The 24,446-nt window shown below is 40.6% G+C and overlaps 4 protein-coding genes across 4 annotated transcripts; 3 read left to right on the top strand and 1 right to left on the bottom strand.

Annotated features, from left to right (window-relative positions):
• The first annotated feature begins 6,171 nt into the window (after positions 1-6,171).
• LOC122047132 lies at positions 6,172-6,769 on the top strand. Its single transcript, XM_042608207.1, has one exon. The coding sequence runs from the start codon at positions 6,308-6,310 to the stop codon at positions 6,632-6,634; it is 327 nt and encodes a 108-aa protein (XP_042464141.1). The 5' UTR covers positions 6,172-6,307; the 3' UTR covers positions 6,635-6,769.
• On the bottom strand, positions 6,728-8,457 carry LOC122047131 (organic cation/carnitine transporter 2-like). The gene has a single exon (XM_042608206.1). The coding sequence runs from the start codon at positions 8,414-8,416 to the stop codon at positions 6,845-6,847; it is 1,572 nt and encodes a 523-aa protein (XP_042464140.1). The 5' UTR covers positions 8,417-8,457; the 3' UTR covers positions 6,728-6,844.
• Positions 8,458-18,763: 10,306 nt separating this feature from the next.
• Positions 18,764-19,312, top strand: LOC122048688 (probable sodium/metabolite cotransporter BASS1, chloroplastic). The gene is made up of 3 exons (XM_042610223.1): positions 18,764-18,916; positions 19,011-19,076; positions 19,178-19,312. The coding sequence occupies exons 1-3, from the start codon at positions 18,764-18,766 to the stop codon at positions 19,310-19,312; spliced, it is 354 nt and encodes a 117-aa protein (XP_042466157.1).
• Positions 19,313-19,757: 445 nt separating this feature from the next.
• Positions 19,758-21,099, top strand: LOC122049534 (glycine-rich cell wall structural protein 1-like). The gene has a single exon (XM_042610902.1). It carries the CDS (start codon positions 19,848-19,850, stop codon positions 20,898-20,900), a length of 1,053 nt encoding a protein of 350 aa, XP_042466836.1. The 5' UTR covers positions 19,758-19,847; the 3' UTR covers positions 20,901-21,099.
• Positions 21,100-24,446: the final 3,347 nt, after the last annotated feature.

Genomic DNA, 24,446 nt, shown 5'->3' with positions numbered 1-24,446 from the left:
GTCGAAGTAGCAGCTACAATGTGTAGCAGCTACCTTTCCAAGTGGTTGCAGCCTGCAGGCGTTTGTAGTAGGCGTCGTCTTTGCACGTTATAACATTACTTCTTCTAATATATGTTCAAATCACGGTGGGGAATAACAAATTAAAATGAAATGAATTACCATTGGGTATGAAATGGAAGGAATTAAAGACGTCGTCCTTACGATCGAGAATGAAGAGAGGTGGTAAGTACAACAACAGCTGTCAGACATGGCGTTGCTAGTGAAGGAAGAGACGAGAGCGAGAGAGAGAGCGACGAGCCAAGTAGCTTGCAGCGCCTTTGCTTTACTTCTCCAGTAGGAGCGCGAGGTCCGACGGACGACGAAGAAGGAAGGCGCGTGAGAGAGAGAGAGAAAGCGACGAGAGAAATTTAGAAATTGGAAATTTTCGCTCGGTGATGTTTTGAAAAGAAGGCCGAAGGGGAGAGAGAATAAATATGAGATTGGATATGCTAAACGACGCTTTGTGTGCGATCGTGAGCGACGCACAGACGTGGCGTTGCTAGCTTGATTTCTTTATAAAAAAATATTCCATTTATTCTCTCTTCCCTTCGGCCTTCTTTTCAAAACATCACTGAGCAAAATTTCTCAATTTCTAAATTTCCCTCGCCGCTCTCTCTCTCTCTCGCTCTTTCCTTCTCTGTCACTGTCGTCTTCCGTCGTAGCTGACTGAAGCTCCCCAAACTGCGCGTCAAACACAAAGGCAACCCTGGCGTAAAAGTCCCCCTTTCTCCATTCTCGATCGTAAGTCTTTCCCCTCCACTGTTTATTTTTCAGCTCTGTATAATTTCTTTTTTTGTACCATATATATATATCCTACTAAGCACAAGCCCTAGCTGCTATGCTACCAGTTTTTTTCTTATATAATTTGTAGGTAACTTGGTAGGTACCTTGCTTATATAGTTTTTTGTATTATCAAAAGAAAATATTTCGCTTTGTAGCAGCTACTTGGTAAGTCGTTTCATTTTTCAAAACATTGTAACAATTATTTAGAATGATAGCTGCTACAGCATTGTAGCAATTACTTGGAATATTAGCTGCTACAACATTGTAGTAGTTACTTGGAATGATAGCTGCTACAATACTATAGTAGCTAACTCGATGGTTAGCTACACGTTGTAGTAGCTACTTCGACACACCTTGTAGCAACTAACTGTCCATGTAGCTACTATAACGTGTAGCAGCTAACTGTCCAAGCAGCTGCTACAACGTTATAGCAGCTCTTACTTAAGTCGTTTTATTTTAAATTGTAATTTCCTCTCCTCTATTCATATTATATACTGTTTATCTATGAATATCTTTATAGGACGTCTTGGGTGGTAAACGATTAATTAATTCCACAGTAGTTGCTACAACACTGTAGCAACTACTCAGAATGATAGTTGTTACAACGGTGTAGCAACTACTTGGAATGATAGCTTCTACAACTCTGTAGCAGCTAACTCTATGGTTAGCTGCTACAATATTGTAGCAGCTACGTGGAATGATAGCTGCTACAACACTATAGCAACTAACTCGACGATTAACTGCTACAACATTGTAGCAGCAAACTATCAAGGTAGATGTTATAGCATTGTAGCAATTACTTGGAATGTTAGCTGCTACAATGTTGTAGCAACTTCTTGGAAAGATAACAGCTACAACGTTGTAGCAGCTACTTGGAATGTTGATTGTTACAACGCTATAGCAGCTATTTGGTTTCTGCTATATGCTGCATGCAGACTGCATAGTGGCTGAGCGAGCTAAGAGGGCGAGCGAGCTTTTAGCCGGTTTGGCGAGCAAAGAGGCTGAACGAGCTTTTGCCAGACGACTGAAGCGATCGGGCGGGCTAAGTGTTCGGGTGGGCGAAGCCTAGAAATCGGTCGAGCGAGTGCGCTGAGCGAACCGAGGATCCTCTTTCCTCTCCACATTTTCTCCATTCAAACATATCCAACAGAAGATTTGGCATCTATAGTTGGTACTTTCAAAGTTTTATTTCACTTTAATACTGAATCTTGATAAATATAGCTGCTATAATTATCTTTGTTTTTGCAGGTTCTAACAACATGCCCTTTGAATAATGAAGTTAGGTTTACCAAACTCTCAGCTAGCGATAATTTTCTTTCTACTCTGATTCTTACGTTGTTAGTCCATTAATCATCTTAAAAGTATTACATAAAGCCTCCCTATGTGTAGTAACAAATTCATTAATCCATTGATCTTCCTTTCATCCCCGATCCCTAATTTATATATATATATATATATATATATATATATATATATATATACACCTATACGAAGATTAGGGAGATGGCATGCTGACTCAGGTAGATGGTCTACTGATCAGTAGAAGACTTCTTTAACCGGCGATGAAGCTCCTCAACGATCCTACACACAATCCGATGATCCAACAAAGTGTTGGTGGCCAAAGACCAGAGAAGGGGTCCCTAGCAAGACCCTCCGACGCTCAAGTCAATACGTTTTCGGCAAGTGGATGAAGAAGAATAGCAGGGGATACACGCGAGAGTAACTTTTAGATTATGCTAATTGCATGCCTTGCCAATGGAGAGGATTCCCCTTTATATACCACCTCTCACAACTTTCGTGATCGTGAGGTGACCCCTTGCATCAGAGTTTGTTAGGTGATGAAAAAAACACAGTCTATGTGTTTCACAATGATAGTTCGAGGAATTGTTTCTACCCACAGATGTACCTCTTTTGTCATTTATGTTTCACGCCATTATTATAGTGGTTAAAGGAATATACTCTTGTGATTAGTTGGCTTATGAGAGACATAATAACCTTCGAAAAAGACTTCAAAGGAATATTCCCTGACAAGTTCTGGTAAGTTGTTATAATGTTATCAGAAGTTATCTGCTGAGGATATCTCTGTAGGTCCATAAGGCCAGCCATATTTATACTTGCCTTTGTATTAATCTGCTCCGTCGTACATCAAATACTATAAAAATCTATTCAGATACCGATATGGTGCTCGTAGTATACCAAAAATCCATTTAAGGAGTCATATGCTCAATTGTAAATTAAAGCAACATTGAAGAGATGATAAGATATCGGATAATCTTAAATCTGGCCAACTTTTACTTGGCCGACCGTTCATGTCAAGCCTCCAAAGGATAGGTGCCTTTAAACCCGGTTGGCCTTTCCCCGCCTAAGCGTATATTGCGAACTTTACGAGGCTAAGGACGTTAAGACCAACCGATCATTGCCCGGCCAGGTGTACACAGAAAACCTTATGTTCGACCAACTTTTATCTGACCGATCGTATATTAAGAGTTTTATAAGGCTAAAGGCGCTAAGCTCGGCCGACCTTTGCCCGGCCAGGCGTACACAGAAAGGCTTATGCTTGACCGACCTTTATTTGATCGATCATATATTAACAGTTTTGTGAGGACAAGTGTTTTTAAGCTCGCTCGATCTTTGCCCAGTCATTGTACATAGAGAGCCTTATTTTTGACCGGCCTTTATTTGACCGATCATATATTAACAGCTTTGTGAGGTTAAGTATCTTTAAGCCCGCCTGATCTTTACTCGACCGGGTGTACACAAAGAGTCTTATGTTTGACGGGCCTTTATCTAACCGATCATATATTAACATCTTTGTGAGATTATGTGTCTTTAAACCCGCCCGGTCTTTGCCCGGCCGGACGTACACAGAGAGCTTTATATTTATCGGCCTTTATCTGACCGATCATATATTGACAGCTTTGTGAGGCTAGGTGTCTTTAAGCCCACCTGATCTTTACCCGGCCGAGCGTACACAAAGTGCCTTATGTTTGACCAGCCTTTATCTGACCGATCATATATTAATAGCTTTGTAAGACTAAGTGTCTTTAAACCCGCTTGGTCTTTACCCGGTCGGACGTACACAGAGAGCCTTATATTTACTGACCTTTATGTGATCGATCATATATTAACAGCTTTGTGAGGCTAAGTGTCTTTAAGCCTGCCTGGTCTTTACTTGGCCAAGCGTACACAAAGAGCTTTATGTTTGACCGACCTTTATCTGACCGATCATATATTAAAAGCTTTGTGAGGCTAAGTATTTTTAAGCCCGCCCAGTCTTTGCCCGGTCGGGCGCACACAGAGAGCTTTATGTTTGATCGACCATTATTTGATCGATCATATATTGACAACTTTGTGAGACTAAGTGTCTTCAAGCCCATTCGGTCTTTGCCCGGCCGGACGTACACAAAGAGCCTTATGTTTGATTGACTTTTATTTGACCGATCATATATTAATAGCTTTGTGATGCTAAGTGTTTGTAAGCTTGCCTCGTCTTTGCTCGACCGAGCATACACAGAGAGCCTTATGTTTGACCGACCTTTATTTAACCGATCATATATTAACAATTTTGTGAGGCTAAGTGTCTTTAAGCCCGCCCGGTCTTTGCCAGGCTGGGCATACACAGAGAGTCTTATGTTTGACCTGTCTTTATTTGATCGATTATATATTAACAGCTTTGTGAGGTTAGGTGTTCTTAAGCTCATTCGGGCGTACATAGAGAGTCTTATATTTGATCGACCTTTATTTGACCGATCATATATTAATAGCTTTGTGAGGCTAAATGTCTCTAAGCCAACCAGGTCTTTGCTCGGTCGGGCATACACAGAAAGCCTTATGTTTGACTGATCGAGTATAAAGAGGTTTTAGAAGGTTTGAGTATTTAGAGCCCAACCATCATTTCATCCGGCCAGGCTGCCTATATATATATATATATATAATTGATACATTTGTAATCGAAGAGAATACTTCTCGATATCAGGTAGGAGTGTAATCGAGTCGAACCGAGTCAAACTCTTGAATGTTTGAGTTTGACTCGTTTATAATCGAACCGAGCTCGAGTTTTATTTAACGCATATATTCATGCCTCACGAGCTTATTCGAGATTTTATCGAACCTAAACGAGCTTAATAATTATATATTTAAAGAAAATTATAATATTCTTATTAAAAAATTATAATTTTATTCTAATAAATAAATTTAATAAATTTATCTATATTTTTAATAAGTAGAGGGTAAGATCTATAGATTAAATATCAAAATTATTATTTTTTTATTTAAAAATTGATTCAATGAACTTAACGAATATGTTTATGAGCTAAGTATTATGAAGATTGAATTTGATTTATTTATCTTAACGAATCTTATTAAACGAGTTCAAATAAATTTTTATCGAATCAAATTTTGAATGACTCACAGACGGCTTGAGTTATTTCCTCTCCTAATATCAGATACAATCCAAGTGATTCGAGTACTAGCAGGACCGATTTACAAGGGGCGGGGTGGGCCACGCCCCCTAGTTCACGTACTACCCCCAGTGTTAATAGTGGCAAAAAGGCGATATCGCTTGCCCCCAGCGCCCCCGTCGCACCACGCTCAAGGTCTTCACGAGGGAGGTAAATCACGGTAGCTGGAGAAGTTAGTGCGCAGTGGGAAGAGGTACACAGGGATCAGAGAATTACGCCCTGACTACCCCATGGTTCGAACTCACGTTCTCAAATGACAAATTTCTATGCACTAACCGCTCCAGATAACCCCATGAGACCCCAGTGTTAATAGCGGGCAAGAAGTACAGGGAGAGAGGGGGAAGTTGGCGTAGGTGCGGAAGGCCACCATGGCATTCTTGATGTCTGAGGCCAGGCTGCAGCTGGCAATAGGAGCGATTGTTTCAGAAACGCAGCCACCGACATTGTCTTAAGTCTGAACTTTCTGTTGAGAGCAATAATTACCAAGAACTTTTGTCTGTTGAAGAAGAGATTAAGAAAATCTAGAAAGTTGCAATGAATCTTTGGGATGCATCCAAACACGGAAGCTAAAATTGCAACAAGAAACAGAAAGGTTACAACTTACAATAGATTGCTGAGAAAGAAGTAGAAATTCTGGACCCGCCCTTGAGCACAAGCAATGAAGAAACAGAAAGGTTACAACTTACCATTTCAGCCAGATTTACTAATTGACTGCAACCTTGAGTAATTAAACTACAGACGGTCCAGCTCGGCCTGAGTCAGTTCGGGCCATGCTCACACGCTAAGCCCAAATTTCAGATTGGTTGGCACTCGAGCACTCTGAACTCAACACTCGGTCACAATCTCCTTTCGATCAATCTGACTCGAGTTAGATAGAACGTATGGCGTACTTTGAAACATATCTTTACTTGATAATCATAGAGATCCAACCCGATAAGGAAGGAGCTCAGCAATGTTCAAGTATGTGGCCAATATTAAGAAGCCACTCGACAACCAAACGGAGAAAGAAGTAGGAGAGCTGGGGGATGGAAGGAGCCGCTTCGTTGGTTCTTCCTCTCATCGGAGTCGTCGCCGTGGCCGCTGCCACCTTCTACGCTGTCAGCTTCACGGAGCTTCGCGAGGTCATAATTGACATCTCCATCCCAAATTTTCTCACTCTCGACTCCCTTGAATTATCGGACATGGATGATTTTGTTCACGGACTGTTTTGCAGAAGTCGTTCAGGGACTTGGACGAAGCAGAGGAGAAAGGAAGCGGCGGCGGCGGGGGGTTCAGGTCCTCGGCGAGCTCCAGAGAGCGCAGAGCTAGAAGAAAAGCCGAGAAAGAAGCCAGGAAATGAATATTCTTCTTAATTTCGCAAAGTCTGAAGTAGATCTTCGATCGTTTACATCTTCGATCTAATTTATCTGAATAGCAAGCTAAGAATTGTCTGATCCAATCAATAATTGCTCAAACATAACTTTTTTATTCATAGAACTTTGTGACCAGAGGCTTCTTGATTGGCTTAGGAAGTAAAAACCTAAATGTACGATCACACTCATAATTTCCCTTGGCTTTCACTCTCATGGAGTGTTTGAGGAAGCGTTCTTCATCTGCTTGGACTCTTCTTCCTCCATGGTATCGCACATACTCCTCCCTCTCGTCTCCGGCAGGCACGCCACGAACATCCCGCAGGAACAAACCACGACTCCGAACACGCCGAACGACATGAAGCTCCGCTTCCTTCCCTCCGCCACCAGCATCGGCGCCAATACCCCACCCAGCACCACCGCCTGCCTCAGCATCGCGATGGCCGAGTTCCTCACGCACGTCGGGAACAGCTCGATGCAGTAGATGAGCAGGAAGTTGAAGGCCGTGCAGGCGGAGAAGAAGGAAACTACCTCCGCCGCCATTTGCCACGGCTCCGCCGTCACCGCCACGCACGCGAAGCTGAACGCCCCGCTTGCGGTGGCGAACGCCACCGTGGAGCTCTTCCGGTTCACTCTGCCGATGAGAAACAGGGTGATCAACGACGAGGGAAGCTCGGCCAACGCGTTGAAGGTGACGCTGAGGTAGAGATCAGAGTCGAGGTTGCCCACGTTGAGCGGCATCCCGTAGTATAAAAGTCCGAGGCCGAAGCCGGCGCTCATGGTGGCGAGTAGACGGCGAAGCGCCCATCGTTTTTCACAGAGCATTTTCATGGCGGAGAAGACGTCGACGTTGACGTCACTGGCGTTCTCTTCCACTATCAATTTCGAGAAGCTGGAGGTGATCGCATTATTGCGATCGCCAGCCGCTGCCATTCTCTTGAGCGCTTGGATGGCCTCGTCGCGGCGACCGCGCACGAGAAGCCATCGCGGGGATTCATTGATCCAGAAATATATCAAAACAGAGTAGAAGAAACAGGGCATCGAAGTCCACAGATAGAGCGTTCTCCACGACGCCCCGCGGTTGAGGTAGGCCACGGCGGGCAGGGAGAGGAAGCCTAGCGTGAAGCAGAAAAAGGAACTGATGCTGACCTTCTCCCGCCATCTCTTCCCGACCATCTCCGTCGAGAGCACCAGCGAGGAGGTACCGACGGTGGCACGCCCGCAACCGCATAGGAACCTCATGGCGGCGTAGGCCCACAGGTTTGGGGACACCGCCGTGAGGGCGGCGGAGAGCGACATCATGAAGCAGGAGAAAAAGAGCATGGTCTTCCGGCCGAGAACGGTGTCCGCCAGCGTCGACAGCAGGAGACCGCCGATGAGGCAGCCGGCGAAGTAGGCGGAGGCGGGGAGGCCGACGACGGCTGAGCCCGCGCACTGGAGGCTCCACTCCGACACCACCGAAGCGTGGGCTGGGGAGTCCCAAGCCCACGAGCCAGGAGGGAGGCCGCAAGGGGTGGAGCCGGAAGAAGAGCACGTGGCGGCGGTGCAGTGCCACGCGGGCTCTGCGTCGGTGAAGACGCTGATGAAGGTCTGCTGGGCGTCGAAGGCCCACGCTAAGGACACGAAGATGGCTTGGAGGAGTTGGGAGGACCTGCAATTGTGGTCGACGTAGCTCTCGAGAGTGTCATCATCGACCATTGTCGACGCCGCGGGCGGCCTATTTCCAAGGCCATGTAGGCTCTCAGAGGAGTTATAGCAAGGGAGAAGAGGAGCTCCGTCGGCCATCGGAGAGTAGTAGCGTGATTCCGAAGGGTTTGTATTTGAAGTGTTTCAGATAATGGATGGACGGGTTTGAAGCGTTTAAGATATATCTCAAATCTAGCTGGCAGTCTCCCGGTCTCCAAACTGCTACAATATCGGTTTCCAAGTCATTATACAGGTCACTATGTGATGGACGATGTTATCTACTCTAGTCTGATGAGTATCAGACAAGTAGGTGCCTCCTAATCAATTAACATAATGAATGTATTGATGGAAGTAGTGAATTGTGGGACTAGTAACATCAGTCGGGGTGTATCTGAATGATGACACGTAGGTAGATAAGGGATGAACATATATATATATATGTATATACACATGCTGATGGAGAGAGCTATCAGCTTACAGTGCATTTTACCATGGGATTAATGTCAGGTATGATGCCAAAACTTGGAGTTTCTTCGCCTTGTCTCACCTTTTCACCTTGTCCCCCTTTTTCACCTTGTCCGTTTGTGAAACCTATTTGGGGTTACAAATTAGTTTTGAGACGATGCCAATGGAGAGGCGCCAAAGTCAAATTTTGCTATGTACTCGGACCACTACTAACTCGTCTCATTCTCCAAGAAGCCACCCTGCTCGTGCAGCAGCTCACGACAGATGATTATTTTACAAGAACAAATTTAGAAGATCTATAGAAAGAAAATCATAATGGAGTATTTAGGCCAATGAGCAAAGTGTGCAGATGACAGCTCGCATGTTACTGAACATGTGTTTAGCGCGAAGGGCGGTTCCCCACATATTTATCTATAAGGGGAGGATAAGAAGAAACTTCAAACAATCTATATTATTTAGATAAAGTATTTTACAATATCAATCGACTGAACTCTAAATATATTTTGCTGAGGAAAAAAAACACTCACTCTAGCCATGTTGAAGTGTGCAAATGCATTGGAAAGAACATCATCATTGACACCATTGCCTAGATCTCAAAAAAAACAAAAAAAAAATCCTAGTAAAAATGAATTAGATATTTATTTCTCTATTAATTGATACTTCAAGGAACTTACCTAGAATATAAGTTGATTCAAATCATCCGACTCATGGTTGGACTCAGGTAAGTCAGCCAAGTCACATCCGAGTTAAGTCCAAATAGCCAAACCCAAGACCAGATTCAAATCAAACCGTTCCTGAGTTTAGATGCGACACAATAGTTATAATGGCATCCGTTACGAAGAAGTGCGCCCTTTGATGGAGAAGAAAGATGCTACACTGTAGGACTTCAACTTAATAGGTTGAAGTCAAATATCATCTTAGCCGAAGTTCATGACATGATTGTCACTTCTCGGAGGAGTCCCTGCTCGACAAACGGACAACATCTTCCCCTTTATGACAATATATGAAACCTGGATACATAGTCATACGACTATACAAGTATAGTAACCTACATCTCACACGGATGAAATAGAAATACAGCGGAAGACAATAAGATAAATAACGTAAAGCGCAAAACGACTGACTACGAGCTGGCTCGACTTACACAATGACCACCAAAACAATCACAAAAGGAGCCATAAGACCAAACAATAAGTCCAAGTTGAATTATTACAATGCCAAGTTCATAAAATCCAAAATACAAGTAAAGTAGAACACAGAACTAAAAATTGTCCCAAGATGTGATGTGAGACTGGCAGTCAGGGCACACCAAGCAACTTAGCATCATCTACATGTACCTGAGGAACATAAATGTACAAATAGGGATGGTGAGTCCGGGTGACTGAGCGGGTAATAGACAAGAGAGTGTATGATATATTAATATAAAACATGAAGATTAAAGCATATAGTCTTTATAGGGAAATAAGAACATGATCATATCGGATATAATAACTGAAATGATGAATGCACATACCAATCTGGATCTAACACACACAGTATAGTAATCGGTAAACTCATTAGGGATCAACAACAGATCTGCTTGTAAGACCTGAGCAATATAAATGACAACATATACATGTATGATAAATAAACATATATGAATCATGACATCCATATGCAACAATCATATCTCAAATAAATACAATAATCACAAGCAAATACAAATATATCTCTGAAAGATGCACCGCACATCATATGCATATGCACATATATGCGTCACTCCTAGACTCCACTCCAAGCTACCACTACATCAATGTGGCCAAGTGTGCAGGACTGTGACAAATGCTTGTGTCTCCAAGCTACTATTACATCAATGTGGCTGAGACAGACATGATGCAAAGTAGTCATCCAGATACATAACAAGGAGAGTCACTATCTAAACGACTCCACTTACAACTGCTTAGAGTTGCCGAGTGGGCATAACTAGGATATGTTGAACCCAACTCCAAGCTACCACTCATCCTGAGTGGCTGAATGAGCAGCAAATATGATTGACAACTCTTTCGACTACAAGGGAGACTTTGGTTGTCAGCATGCAGTGCAATGATGAGCATGATGTAAATATTCATGATATAGATATACTCATCATCAATACAACAAGCCAATCAACATAGATAATTAATCTTAACTCCTTATGCATATTTAATTACTACTTTTCATTTTTTCCTTTTTACTTTTCTATTTCTTTTCCTTTTTCTTTTCTTTTTTCCTTTTGATATATATTTTCATATTGTTTTTTGCTTTTTCTTTCTTTCAATAATAGCTTTTGGTCTTCTATACTTGAAAATTAATCTTCATCTTTCAAGTATGTAATTGTGAATTTATATTTTATCATTTAGGGACCAAGATGCTTGATATTTTGTTCGTGTGTTTGTGTATATGTGTTTTTTTTTTTTTGTTGAGGATGATAAATTGTTTTGCTTTGATTTGTGTTCAATTAGGGAAGATAAATAGTTGATTTGATATTATTAGGAGAACTTAGGATTTGATTTAGACCATATGTACTTTTTATTTAATATTATTTAAATTATTATTTTTTATGTTTGTAATGATAGGCAAAATTATAAAAAGGATATGTCTAAAAGGAATATCAACGATTATTTCTTTCGGAAAGACAATGATGAAGTGTCTGATTTCTCTGATCCATACCTCTAAAGTACTAAACGTTTTTGTCAGTAGAAAAATCATTTCACATTGGAGGAGTATTATTATTTTCATGTATTCAATGTTGTGGTTGACAAACATTTGATGGAATTGAACAAAGATTTACTGAGAAATCAATGGATTTTGTTTCATACTTTGTGTAATGCCTTGAATACTAGCGATGGATTCAAGTCATTCTCTAAGAGTGTTATTTGTTCTTTGGCCAAGAAGTTTTATCCCTATGATTTATTTGAAGATGACATGGAACACCTGAGAAGTCAATTGAATATTACAAGCTTGATGTTTTAGAGGACCCACAATTTAAAAATATTGATTCTCTTCCTAAATTATATTGATTACTAATCGAAACTAAGAAGTCAAAGATTTATTTCATATTTGATAGGTTGATTAGTTTAGTCTTAACTCTTCTGATTTCTATAGCAAAAATAGAGAGGGCATTTCTAGGAATGAAACTTCTCAAGACCCAACTTCACAACAAAATGGAGCAAAAATATCTTAATAATGCTATGATTTTGTATATTGATAGAGAAATTGCTCGTGATATTGATTTGGAATATATAATTGATTAGTTTGATCTTTTGAAAAACTACAAATTGCTTCTAAAGTAGTATGTATAATTTTATTGATGTAACTTGCGAATATTATTTTTTTATGTTTGTTTTGCTCATATTATTTTGAAATGAAGGTTTAGGGTTTAGGGTTTAGCGTTTAGCCCCTGGCATAGCTCCTTCAACGCTCAAGCCAAAGTTTAAAAAAAAATGAAGAAAAGGAACCGAAAATAGTAGTTTTGAAGTCAATTGTGCATGCCTTGCTTGCTGAAATGATTATCAAAGAAGAAGAAAGGACATTTTCCCAATAGTGGAAGCACCCCTTTTTTATTCAACGTCTTTATTTCAGGTGGTTGCATTACTTCGACATCTATAATTGACACTCTCTTCCCTATATTTGTAATCGACAACTTCTTTCCTATGGTTGTAACCGATGCATCTCTTCATTTGCCATTTATAACTATTGACAAGATAGTCGTCATGCCTCTTGACCTAATGCATGTTTCGCAACTAATGTGCCTCCTCCTTTAATTTACTTTAATTTAATCGAGTTAATCTCTTAGGTGAGATCATCTATCGACTCGACCCCAACCTTGTTGAACTCGACAAAGTTAATCTACTGGGTGAAGTTCCCTACCAACTCGACCCCAACTTTGCTAACCTTGGTAAAGATATTCAAATACTATTGAGCTCCCTATAAGCGTTGTTGAGCTCCCGATAAGCATTGTCGAGCTCTTTTGATATCAACATGAACCAACGCGACTTAACTCAGGTGTAGTGGGGACTCTAAGTGACTCGGATTTATATTGGCCCAGTCAAGACCATGTCACATTAAATCTATGCTGACTCAGTCAAGGATATATCACATAGAGTTTATGTTGACCTAGTCAAGGTCATACCACGTAAAACCTCCACATCATAAAGGATCCATTGTAATTTTACTATGAATGCTAGTTATTTTTTCTTTTGATCGGGCTGAATCCAAAAATATCGCTTCAGAGTTCATTTTAAAAAAAACCATCCGATCTAACTCAAATTGCAACCATGATGTGCATAGATTATATATATATATATTTATGCATTATTTGATGCACATTCACTTGTATTTATTGATTATAATTTATGTTTTCACACTCTATTTTATCATTTTATTAGCATGATTACTCGTTTTGTTCGGGGAACTGCTTTTTATATGTTTTCATTGACAGGAAGTGATTTGGAGCAAAAACAGAGTGAAAACGAATATTAAAGTAACTTTGGAGGAAAATTAGCAAGCAGGGTTGTGCAGCTATGCCAATACGCCTTGGCATGGTCATGTCTTTCAAAGATTGAGCTAGAATTTCACACAGGTAGGTTGTGCCCCAGAGGCATGGTCGTGCCTCGCTCCAGCAAGAAATATGCTAGGGTCATGCTAAGAGGCATGACCGTGCTTCAAAATCGAAGGATCAGCAGGGTAGGTTGTACCCCAAGGCACGACTAGCCTCATCTAAAGAACACCCCATGGTCTGGTTGTGCCTTGAGGCATAACCATGCCATTATTTTTAGTGTCTCCCATGGCTAGGCAGTGCCCAAAAGCACGATTGTGTCTCATCTTCTAGGGAGACCCATGTGTAGGTCGTGCCATGAGGCATGCCTATGCTTGTTCTTGGCTGCAACACATACACCATGACCGTACCTTGAGACATAATCGTATAGTCTGACAGGCAGGGGTCGTGTCCCCTGCCTATAAAAAGGGGTTTTCTTCCTTTTTGACATATCTTTGGTTCGAGCCTCTTCCCCTTTCTTTAGAGAAGGGGCTTCCCCTTTATTTTGAGGAAACCTTAGAGCCAATATCTTCATCCTCTTGACTATCCATCCTCTTTCAGAGTAAGAGAACACCTCCAACAATGCCGAAATTCATGAATAAACATGTCTCTTCTCTTTATTTCATGTATTGAGTTGTAGAATGTTATTTCTTTATTTATTGGTTGTGTCTCTCTTCTTCATAAAGTAGATTCTCCCAATCTAGGATGTAAGAAGTAATTATGATGTGATGATGATGATGATGTATGAACTATATATTTGGTCATTTTCCTATTTTATGATATGTTTATAACTTGTTCTATTGTAATGTGTCTTATTTATGCTTGACAAAATGCGTGTATGGTAAATGCATTTAGATGTAAAGGATTGATGATCATGTAGAGGATATGCTTTAGATTGTATAATTTGGGGAGTTCCCGTAGTCCTGTGACAGAAGATATCCCTTTAACTGGACTTTCCAGGATATTACCTTGATATTAAAGTCAACCTTTTACAAGGGATTGACTAAATAGATTTTCCCTAACTTAATGTTAGGAAGTGACCTATGTAATCTAGATTGTATGACCAGGGGATCCTTAGTGGCAAAGGATATTCTTTTAACTGGACTTTCTATGTTATCTATTTATTTAGTAGCATCAATCTAACGTTAGAAAGTAATTGAGATAGCTTTAAAAATTGTATGATAGGGGGCCCTAGGGTATACCTTTAATCGGACTTTATATGGTTCCTTCTTTACTTAATGGCGTTGGAAATTAGTATAAACTCTCTAGTGTAATCTGCACAAGGTTGTACTAGTATTTGGTTAGTTTTCTTATAAGAATGTAAGCATGAAGGTAAGGTAATGAACAACTCATAGGGATATTAGCTAGCATCATAGTGAAACTGAAATTCTAAAATCATCCCCAATTCCATTCATTCACCCTTGCTCACTTTCTCTCTCTCTCTTAACTCTCTTTCCCTCTCTGTAGTTATCTTGCGCTCGTAAAATCAACTTTTGATCGTCTAGATAACTTACTTTATGAAATCATCTAGTACTTAATCAACAACCTCTAACATTCTATATACTTACATATTGAAAATAAGTTTTTTTACGCTATTGTCGAGGACTATTTTCGATTAACATTAGTTGATTAGCAAATATTTATAGATTTTACATTAAATATACATCACAATTACTTTTTCGATTAACATTAGTTGATTAGCAAATATTTATAGATTTTAGAATAAATATACATCACAATTACTCCCTCAATAGAACAATGAAGATCTACTCCATAAACAAAAAATTAAGACCTAAAGACATGAATGAAAGCAAGCTATAACTCAAATCCAAGAGAATGGAAAAGAAAGCTTAGCCGAGTGGAGATCATGATTTTTAGAAACCAATCTTTGCTTCAGAGATGAATGGATGATGAATGTTGTCACAGATCGTCAGAAGATCACGGGAAAAAACCTTGGATTTGAGTTCTTGGGTCTCCCCAAAGGGAAACTCTCCTCCCCCAAAAAGGAGAGGAAATCCCCTTTTATAGGTAGGGGTATGCCCCCTACCTGTCTCGTCACACGACCATACCTCAGGGCACGACCAACAGTAAGACATGGGCTTGCCTTTTAGGCACAGCCTGGTCGTGTGGGGTTCTGGAAGTGAGGCACGACTGTGCCTCTGGGCACGACACTACTGTGTTTTTTGCTAGAGGTGATGGCACATCTGGGGCATGAATCTTGCCTAGAGCATGGCATAGTTATGCCTCAAGGCACAGTCTGCCCATGTGTCAATCTGGAAAAGGTCTTCGATTCTCTACAAGAATGTAAGCATGGAGGTAAGGTGATGAACAACTCATGCCGACATTAACTAGCATTATAGTGAAACTGAAATCCTAAACTCATTCCCAATACCATTCATTCACCCTTGCTTACTTTCTCTCTCTCTCCTAACTCTCTCTCTCTCAACTCTCTTTTCCTCTCTCTAGTTCTCTTGCACTCGCAAAACCAACTTTCAATCGTCTAGATAACTTACTTTGCAAAATCAACTAGTGCTTAATCAACAATCCTTGTGAGGTTGATATTTTTATTACTTGATGACATTCCGTGTACTTACAGATTGACAATAAATTTTTGGCGTCGTTGCTGATGACTGTTTTCAATTAACATTAGTTGACTAGCAATTTTGTCACTCTAGATATTTTTTCTTTTTGTTAAATAAATTCTATTTTTTTCCTGTCTATCATGTTCTGATTATTATCTTTCAGGACATGTTTTCCCTGAATGCAATGATGGATGCTCTAATTCAAAGGTTTGACTAAGTGACTACTATGAATTCTACTAATATCTATTGTTAAATTATTTGTGATGCAATAGATTAACATTTGTCCAATATCATTTGACCACTCACATAAAAAATATGGGAAAAAAAAATGAGATGCCCTCCGCAACTTCAATCAATGGCGGGAATAAATCACTTCCATGGTTTAAGCCCTTTTAGGGGGACTAAACTTAAACACAATCCCCCAAAAAGGGTTGCATTTGATCAATTCGAATGAGGATGCTATTCTCTAACATACAACTTTGTCCAATGATTTGTTCCAAAATTCTTTACTATTGGAGCAAAAAGTGATATTGCTCAATCGTTGACCTCCGATTAGATATAGATAGATAATCACGAGGAATATTTTACCCTAGTACAACACCCTTTACATGAGCAAAATTCTTCACTATTAACCTGAGTAAAAGTTACACATATTGACAACCTCAACATACATCTTTGTTGCCACTGCCTTTTTTAATTGATTAGATTCAATTTTCATGAATAAAGGAAACTAAGATATTATTGTTTTTCACTGTCCTCTAGAATAAATCCAGAAGAATAAATAGATCATTATGGAAAACCTAATATCACAAATAATTTAAACTCATTAGATATAATATATCATAAGTCTGATTCAAACTCTTGTTACATAGAGAGTCCATGCCACCCCTTACGTCCTGGGACATATAATATACTCTTCTAGAACAATGCACCTTTAGTTGAAAAATACAAAAGTTCATTACGTTAGGCTTGGTCGCTAAATTGAGAAACAGATCTCACTGTTAGCTTCTCAGAGAATAATTAATTGATGTCTTATACAATTTTTCTTTAAAAACAATTTGGACAATTAATGTTTTAAATAAGATATAGATTGACCTGTCATTAAATATTTGATTCGGCAAAAATAAGTCGCATCATACGATGTTGCCGATGATGCTTTCTTCTTGTCACGACATAGTTAACTGGGCAATCATAATACGTGTTAGATTGCCAAGATTTGCTCCGGCGAGGTCCTCCGAAGCTTAAGTAAGATTTTGAGTTTGAGAACTGAAAATAGTGAAGTGAAAAAGAGATTATATGAGAATGAGCATATCCTGCTCTTAATTTACAATATTTCTTTTATAGTTGTGGCTAAGTAAGAACGTCTTTTATGATATTAATATTCTCCTTTTGTAATAGTCTCCGACCACTTATTATCTTGATATTTAGTAATGGTCACCTAAAATCTCCATCCAAAATGACCATTATCAGTTAATTTTATCACCCCTGAAGCATTTACAGAGTACTATTCGGCTCTGTGTCTGTTTCCAGAACATTCTCTAGGTTTAAACATGCTTTCCGAGCATCTGATGGGGTCTGAATATATTTCCTGACACCTCATACTCCGACTCTCGAGCACCTTCGAATTCCAAAACCCACGTATCGAGCTTCATCTCTCTATTTTTTTATGGTCCCAATCCGACTGGCTCATCCATGATAATTGCATATATTATTATTGAGTATCACATATCTTCGTTTGTTCCATTACCATTTAGCTCTTTGAAGTTTTTAGTTTAAAAATCAACATTATATCGGACTTCTGTTGAAAATAATTTGAGTTCTATAGTGAACCTCATATTTTAGGAACTCCTAACGGACACAATAGTTAACTTTATATTCATCAAGTTTACTAAATGGAATTTTTTTTACTAAAAATAATTATTTACAAGGAAATCACAATTTGTCATGTATCTTATTGTTTTGTTGATTTACTATCAAGAAATATGGTTCCTCCTGAAATCAACATCAAATTATACCAAGTGTCTCTGATTACATTATACTGAGGCTGTAGGAAAGTTGTGATTAATACCATAAACCTAATGTTACTTTGATCTTAATATTCTTCAAAGTAATTTTGGCATCCTCTAACTTTTCATATATGGGATCCATACAATAAGTATCAAACTCTCCTTTAATTTCTGCGCTTGTCTATGATGATCATTCCTAAGTATCACGGTGCATGCAGTGAGACAATCCTTTCCCACTATAAGTAGGATTATTTTTTCTTTCAGATTTTGCAAGAATAAACTGTACTTTGCTTGGATTATCTAATTATTATCAGTACACACTAAAGATTGTGATGTGCCAAAACCTTTTTTGTAAATTACAGAGTCAAAATTTGGTCAGCTCTTTTGCCACACATTGTTAGATCCAAACTCTAATTAGATAGTAATGGCAGGTTAAAATTAGTCCATTCTCTTAGAATCTCTAAAAATATATATTTCATCTTAATCCTAGTTAACTGAAATCTTTGTACCTTAAGTATGCCTTCCATGAACCCATAAGGATGTCTTTGTTCATTTCTTTTTGTGTTTAAGCAACGCAAGTGATGAACTTTGTATTGATAATTTGCCCATCTTGTTTCTATAATGTGCAACATTTTCTTCTTCCATATATATATTTTATAGTTGATGTGTCTGTGAAAATCCAATTATATTTCCATACAATTAAATCAGGGGACTCTGTGATTTCCAAGTGCTCCACTCTCTGATGCCTGATTTGTATATACAAACTTTTTAAGGAGTTTTTCAGTTTTAAGTTTTGTTCTCTATAAACCTAGTATTTTCTTGTGATCTTTTATAGGTGATGCCTTTGTCCAGTTTTTTTGTCAGCAAGTTGTTAGAGTTGCCTGCTTATTATGCAGCCGGCTTGATATTAGTCGGTTGCTGCCCAGGAGATCTTCCCATGCACTTACATTGCTTATATAATTCTGTCTCTGCATCGATGCAGGCACCGCAAGTAATATTGTTACCTATCTTGCAAGGTAGATAACGGAGCACGAACACATTCTACATCTTTAGATTGTAGAAAATAGTTTCGAAAAACGATTTAGTTGTGTTCCAGGGGAAATGTTGTCCTCTCTGTGTTGATGACAGCAGTAAGCACCGTTGCGGCTGTGGTAATAAACCTCTTCATTTTTCAAACATCATTACCCGTTTCTTAGCAGCAAACTTCTCAAGGTTTGAACTGCAGATAATGACATCTCTTCGCAATCTGTAGAATTCTATGCTCGGAGTAGTTCTTGCAGGCCAGCATTTTGGCAATCCATTGACAGCAGTCCCTTGTGCTGTGTCTAGTGTTTGTGCCAAGCGGCCTGCGGCAGTAGTAACTTGGCTGGGATCTGGCGATGCATGACCCCCAGGACCGAATAGAAGGATTGATTCTTCTCAATGCTTGAAACTTGCATTTCACTCGAATAATTATGTTCCTAAACTGAAGTCTCCTGTGGGACAAGTAAACTACTGGAAGAACAATGGATTAATATCAAGGCAACTATAAGAAAAAATTATCGAAAACTTTGCTTATATTATTTGAATTTTATTGATTATTCGATTCGACCTTAAAATACAGTACAGAAGTATCGAGCTTCTGCACTGCTGCGAGAATGTCGGCGAAGGAAATGGTTCGAGTTGACCAACAGGACAAATTAAAGCTTCGCCCAGCTCCCCAACCAACTGCTGCAACACGGCTACGACTACGCGCGCCATTATTGCAATGCTGCTGCTTCTTCCACCTTCCGCCATTAACGCACTGCGCAAGTGGATAGATATGAGATATCGATCGGTCTGCTCTGCCTTGGTTTCCTATAAAAGGATGGGAATGGCCGTGGTGACTTGAGGCAGGGATCGATCTCGATCAGAGTCCAGGTGTTTCTGGTAGGAGGTTAAAAATGTCACTCATGGTTCTTTCCGCCAAATGCTTCACGCTCTTGCTTCTTCTTCTTCTTCTCGGCGTTTCCGCTACTCTCGCTGATTTCGGAGGCCCCAGGAGGTTCGGTCGCGGGCCTTTCGGCCGTGGGTGTCGTTTCGGTGGCTGTCGTGGTGGAGGGTTGGGTGGCGGCGGCGGATTTGGCGGAGGAGGTGGCGGCGGGCTAGGTGGCGGCGCTGGTCATGGAGGAGGGTTCGGAGGTGGGGGTGGTGTCGGTGGAGGAGCTGGTGGTGGTGTCGGAGGTGGCGGAGGATTCGGAGGTGGAGGCGGCGGAGGTGCCGGCGGTGGGAGCGGCTCCGGAGGAGGTTTCGGGGCTGGCGGAGGTGTGGGAGGTGGGGCTGGCGGTGGCGGCGGTGTGGGAGGAGGTGGAGGGCTCGGAGGAGGTGGCGGGGGTGGTCTTGGAGGCGGGAGCGGCCACGGTGGAGGATTCGGCGCTGGTGGCGGCGTAGGCGGCGGTGCCGGTGGGGGAGTTGGAGGTGGTGGTGGTTTCGGCGGCGGCGGCGGAGGTGGCACCGGCGGCGGGAGTGGTCAAGGCGGAGGATTCGGAGCCGGTGGTGGAGTGGGCGGCGGCGCAGGAGGCGGCGTCGGAGGTGGCGGAGGATTCGGCGGCGGAGGTGGAGGTGGAGTCGGCGGTGGCTCGGGACAAGGAGGAGGGTTCGGCGCCGGTGGGGGTGTAGGAGGCGGCGGCGCCGGCGGAGTCGGTGGTGGAGGAGGCTTTGGTGGCGGTGGAGGCGGCGGTGCAGGCGGTGGAGCAGGCAGCGGGGGCGGGTTCGGAGCCGGCGGCGGTGAGGGCGGAGGCCTCGGCGGCGGAGGCGGCTTAGGTGGTGGTGGTGGAAGTGGAGGCGGACTTGGTGGAGGCCTCGGCAGCGGCGGAGGCTTAGGTGGTGGTGGTGGAAGTGGAGGCGGACTTGGCGGAGGCCACGGGATCGGTGGTGGCTTCGGAGTAGGCGTTGGTGTTGGCGTTGGTGTTGGAGTCGGCGGCGGAGCTGGCGGCGGCGGAGGCGGCGGCCATTAGCTACCGAAGCTGCAGTGCGAGAGTGCAATTAATACGACTTCAGCTCCTATCTGTCACTCTGTTAGACAATGGGTGACGTATGCAAGTAATAATGGAAGCGCAAATGATGTTAAAAAATGAATTTATTTTCAATTTTCTTTAGTTTTGTGCATGTAATACGTTTCCTATCATACCAATAAAATAAGTATTTGTGCTAAAATAAAATAAAATAAAATAAAATAAAATAAAAGCTTCACAATTAATACCAGTGCAAATGCACAGTAGAATTAGGGGCGGTAAACCAATCAAATAAAAGTTAATTTATTTAATAAGATATCTGAGTTACTCAGCTAAATTTAAGATGAATTAAGTCTTTAAAATAATTATTGTTTGATTTAATTTATTTTTTAATGAGTTTGAATTTATTTGGAATTTAGTTTGATCTTGATTTGTTTAGATATTATCAAGTTCTTAATTCAAATTTATTTGATTATTTAAAATTTTTACTTATTTAATTGATTATTAAATTTAATAATTCAAACTTATTTATTTTATTTTATTATTTAAAATTTTTTACTTATTTAATTGATTATTAAATTTAATAATTCAAACTTATTTATTTTATTTTATTTATTTATTTAATATATTGATAAGAGTTTTATTAATGAATATGGTTTGTAAACATTATTTACGAATATTAACAAATTGAATACATATGTGTTAAATATTGTTTGTTTAGTTTCACGAATTGTTCAAGGTTGTTTATTTAATCAATCTTATGTGTATTGAATAAGCATAAACAAACTTTTATCAATACAAACACTAAGTTTATTTATGAATGTTTAGTTCATTTATAGCCCTAGTACCGATGAAGTCAACGACGTTTTTGTCATTGCTGAAGCGACGGATGGCCTTGTCGATTGATGTTGCCATCTGGCTCCGCCTTGAAAATAAAGACTCCACAAACAACCACAATAATGATGTGATAAAATTTGGATACGTGTTAGTCTAGAGATAGGTTGACAAAGATGTCGAAGATGAACCAATTATATTTTACTACCGTGATAGAATTTGGATAGTTGATAGCAGATAGCCAATAGAATGCTGTTGGAATTCCAAGGTTGTTTTGGTGTGATCAACAAATTAAGTTAGGTCCTGTGTGTTTTTAACCTTGTGTCTAAGTGTGCAGGAGCTTAGGAGTACAGGTAGTCGAACGGAAGACGCAACTAGTGTCACGCCCCAGGTAGTCCCTACCGGAAGAAATTTCGGCAGCATCTCCCCTGTACGGGTGACAATCTGAAACTTTCTATAATACCCTCAGGGCGACATATACCTCGGTCAACACGACCGGAACAATAACAATAAAAAAAATAAGGCAAACACCCATGCAGTTTAATAGTAAAAAACTAAACTAATGCAACGATAAGGAAAACCATATCAAAAATTCTACTCAACCACACCCATAAAGCTCAAAACTTATGTCCTACTCAACTACACCCATAAAACACAAATCACATCGATGCAAATAAAAGCAACTCACATCTTCTGCCGCCTAAGCAGACATGTAGCAGAACATATCCAAATATATATAAAAAGAAAACCCATCGACAAATAAGGGATCGCACAAGATCCAAGTGCCAAATCTAGAACAAGTCTGAAAACATAGACTAGTACAGTATAATAAGAAAATCAAAAGATAGAAACACACATCCTTGCGATTTTTAGGGGGACTAGCGATTGGAACTCTCCGGACAACCTCAACCTGAAACTAGTAATAACAACGGGGTGAGTCAACTCCTCAGCGGGTAACTATTGACATACATAGTAAGAAATAACCAATAGCAATAATTATGCGTACAGTCTCTTGATATAGAAATGATAAATGCAAACTAAAATAAATAGGAGAAGAACTGTACTAACCAGGACCTAGTATAAAGATAACAAGGTCATCAGACTGAGAGTATTATAAATCCTGTATGTATGTCAAACATATGCATCCACCAAATATGCAGCAAATAAGTGCAGCAAACACAAGCAATAAATGCATCAATGCGTATGATGCCAATGACATGTCCTGGTCACCCCTACTGCCAGTCAGCCGTCTCACATATGATGGTGTGACTGAGTGGGTAGGACTATGACAACTGTGCACTCTGCCATCACTGCACCTGATGAGTGGCCGAGTGGACGGGATGCTGTCGGAGTACTTCTATCCTCCTTACCCCAAATCATAAGTGAGGGAGCTCAATGCTCTTATCTCCCTGAGCAAGTCCAGAGGAGGGATCCCTGTCCTGCTACAACGCTGCATCACACTACCCATGAGTGGACCAACGGAGCCCTTGACAGAGCAACCTGCTGCAACACACCCTGCCTGATAAAAACCACTAACTCATGAGTGATTGTGTGTGCAGATCCATGTAACTAGCTATGTGCTTAACAATAATGGAGCCGACTATTGCAGAGCATGTAATCATGCGAGATGGTACATGACACTAAACATGAAAATATCCTGAACCTATCCATCTATACATAATGTGTATTTAAGACAAATGGATCAAATCAATGGTCTAGGTACACAGGTCAGATAAGGTATAAAAACCTAGGTCCTGAACATAATAAGGTATGGTTATGTCACTACCTCTATAGGCATATAAAATCAGGTGGGTACTAACATGGAATGCATAACAAGTAAGCAAAACAAGCATGTAACAGGTCTCTGGTAGTGACAAATCGATGCAGATAAGAAACATAATTATTACTACTAGTTAAAAACTACTATGCATATCAAATGACATATCTAAAAAGATAAGTCAAAGTACCCGCCTCCAATAAGAAGATCGCATCCGAAATAGATCCCTCGTCGAGACACCGCCTCGAATCAAAGTTCTGTGATATCAAACATAATGTATTTAGCTATATAGCTAAATAAAAATCTCCAAACCTATTCAATAATCTTATCCTTCCTTTATATTTTAAAATCCTTGAATTAAACAAATTTTAACTATTTCACCTTCCAATTAAGATTTGCAACTAGCATTATCAACCTAACTTAATTAAATTCAAGTACAATTTATTCTTAACCTTTCCTAGTTCAATCTTGTGTAGGCTATTACAAATAAAACAATTCCTCTATTTCTTATCTTAGCTCAACGCCAAACCTCTCCGGTTGATCACAGCAGATATGGCAGCCGTCGGAATATGCTAGCCGGAGGTACCCGCTGCCGGAATATATTGCCGAAAACTATGAATAGCTGTTACGGAGAACACACAGTGACTGTACCACAACGATTAGCCCATCAATTCAACACAGGATAAAAATCCAAATACTTAATAAGTCTTACTACTCGATACCCCTTGTTTCCTCTCTGTCGGCGGCTGGTGGCGAAGAAGGAAGACCCGTTGGTGAGGTCTAGGGCACGGGTGAAGCAACTAGGGCTTCGATCTTCTCCTCTGGTTGAAGGCCAACTCGTGCGGGGATGGCGGTGGACCAAGTCTAGGGCACGACTCAAAGGCTCGAGGTCGCGAGGGCACCCTTGCTGAAGGGAAGGGATCGGCTGAGGGAAATCT

The sequence above is a fragment of the Zingiber officinale genome, chromosome 2B (genome assembly GCF_018446385.1).
Source record: "Zingiber officinale cultivar Zhangliang chromosome 2B, Zo_v1.1, whole genome shotgun sequence".
Lineage (NCBI taxonomy): Eukaryota > Viridiplantae > Streptophyta > Magnoliopsida > Zingiberales > Zingiberaceae > Zingiber > Zingiber officinale.
This window is presented reverse-complemented; position numbering and strand designations above follow the sequence as displayed.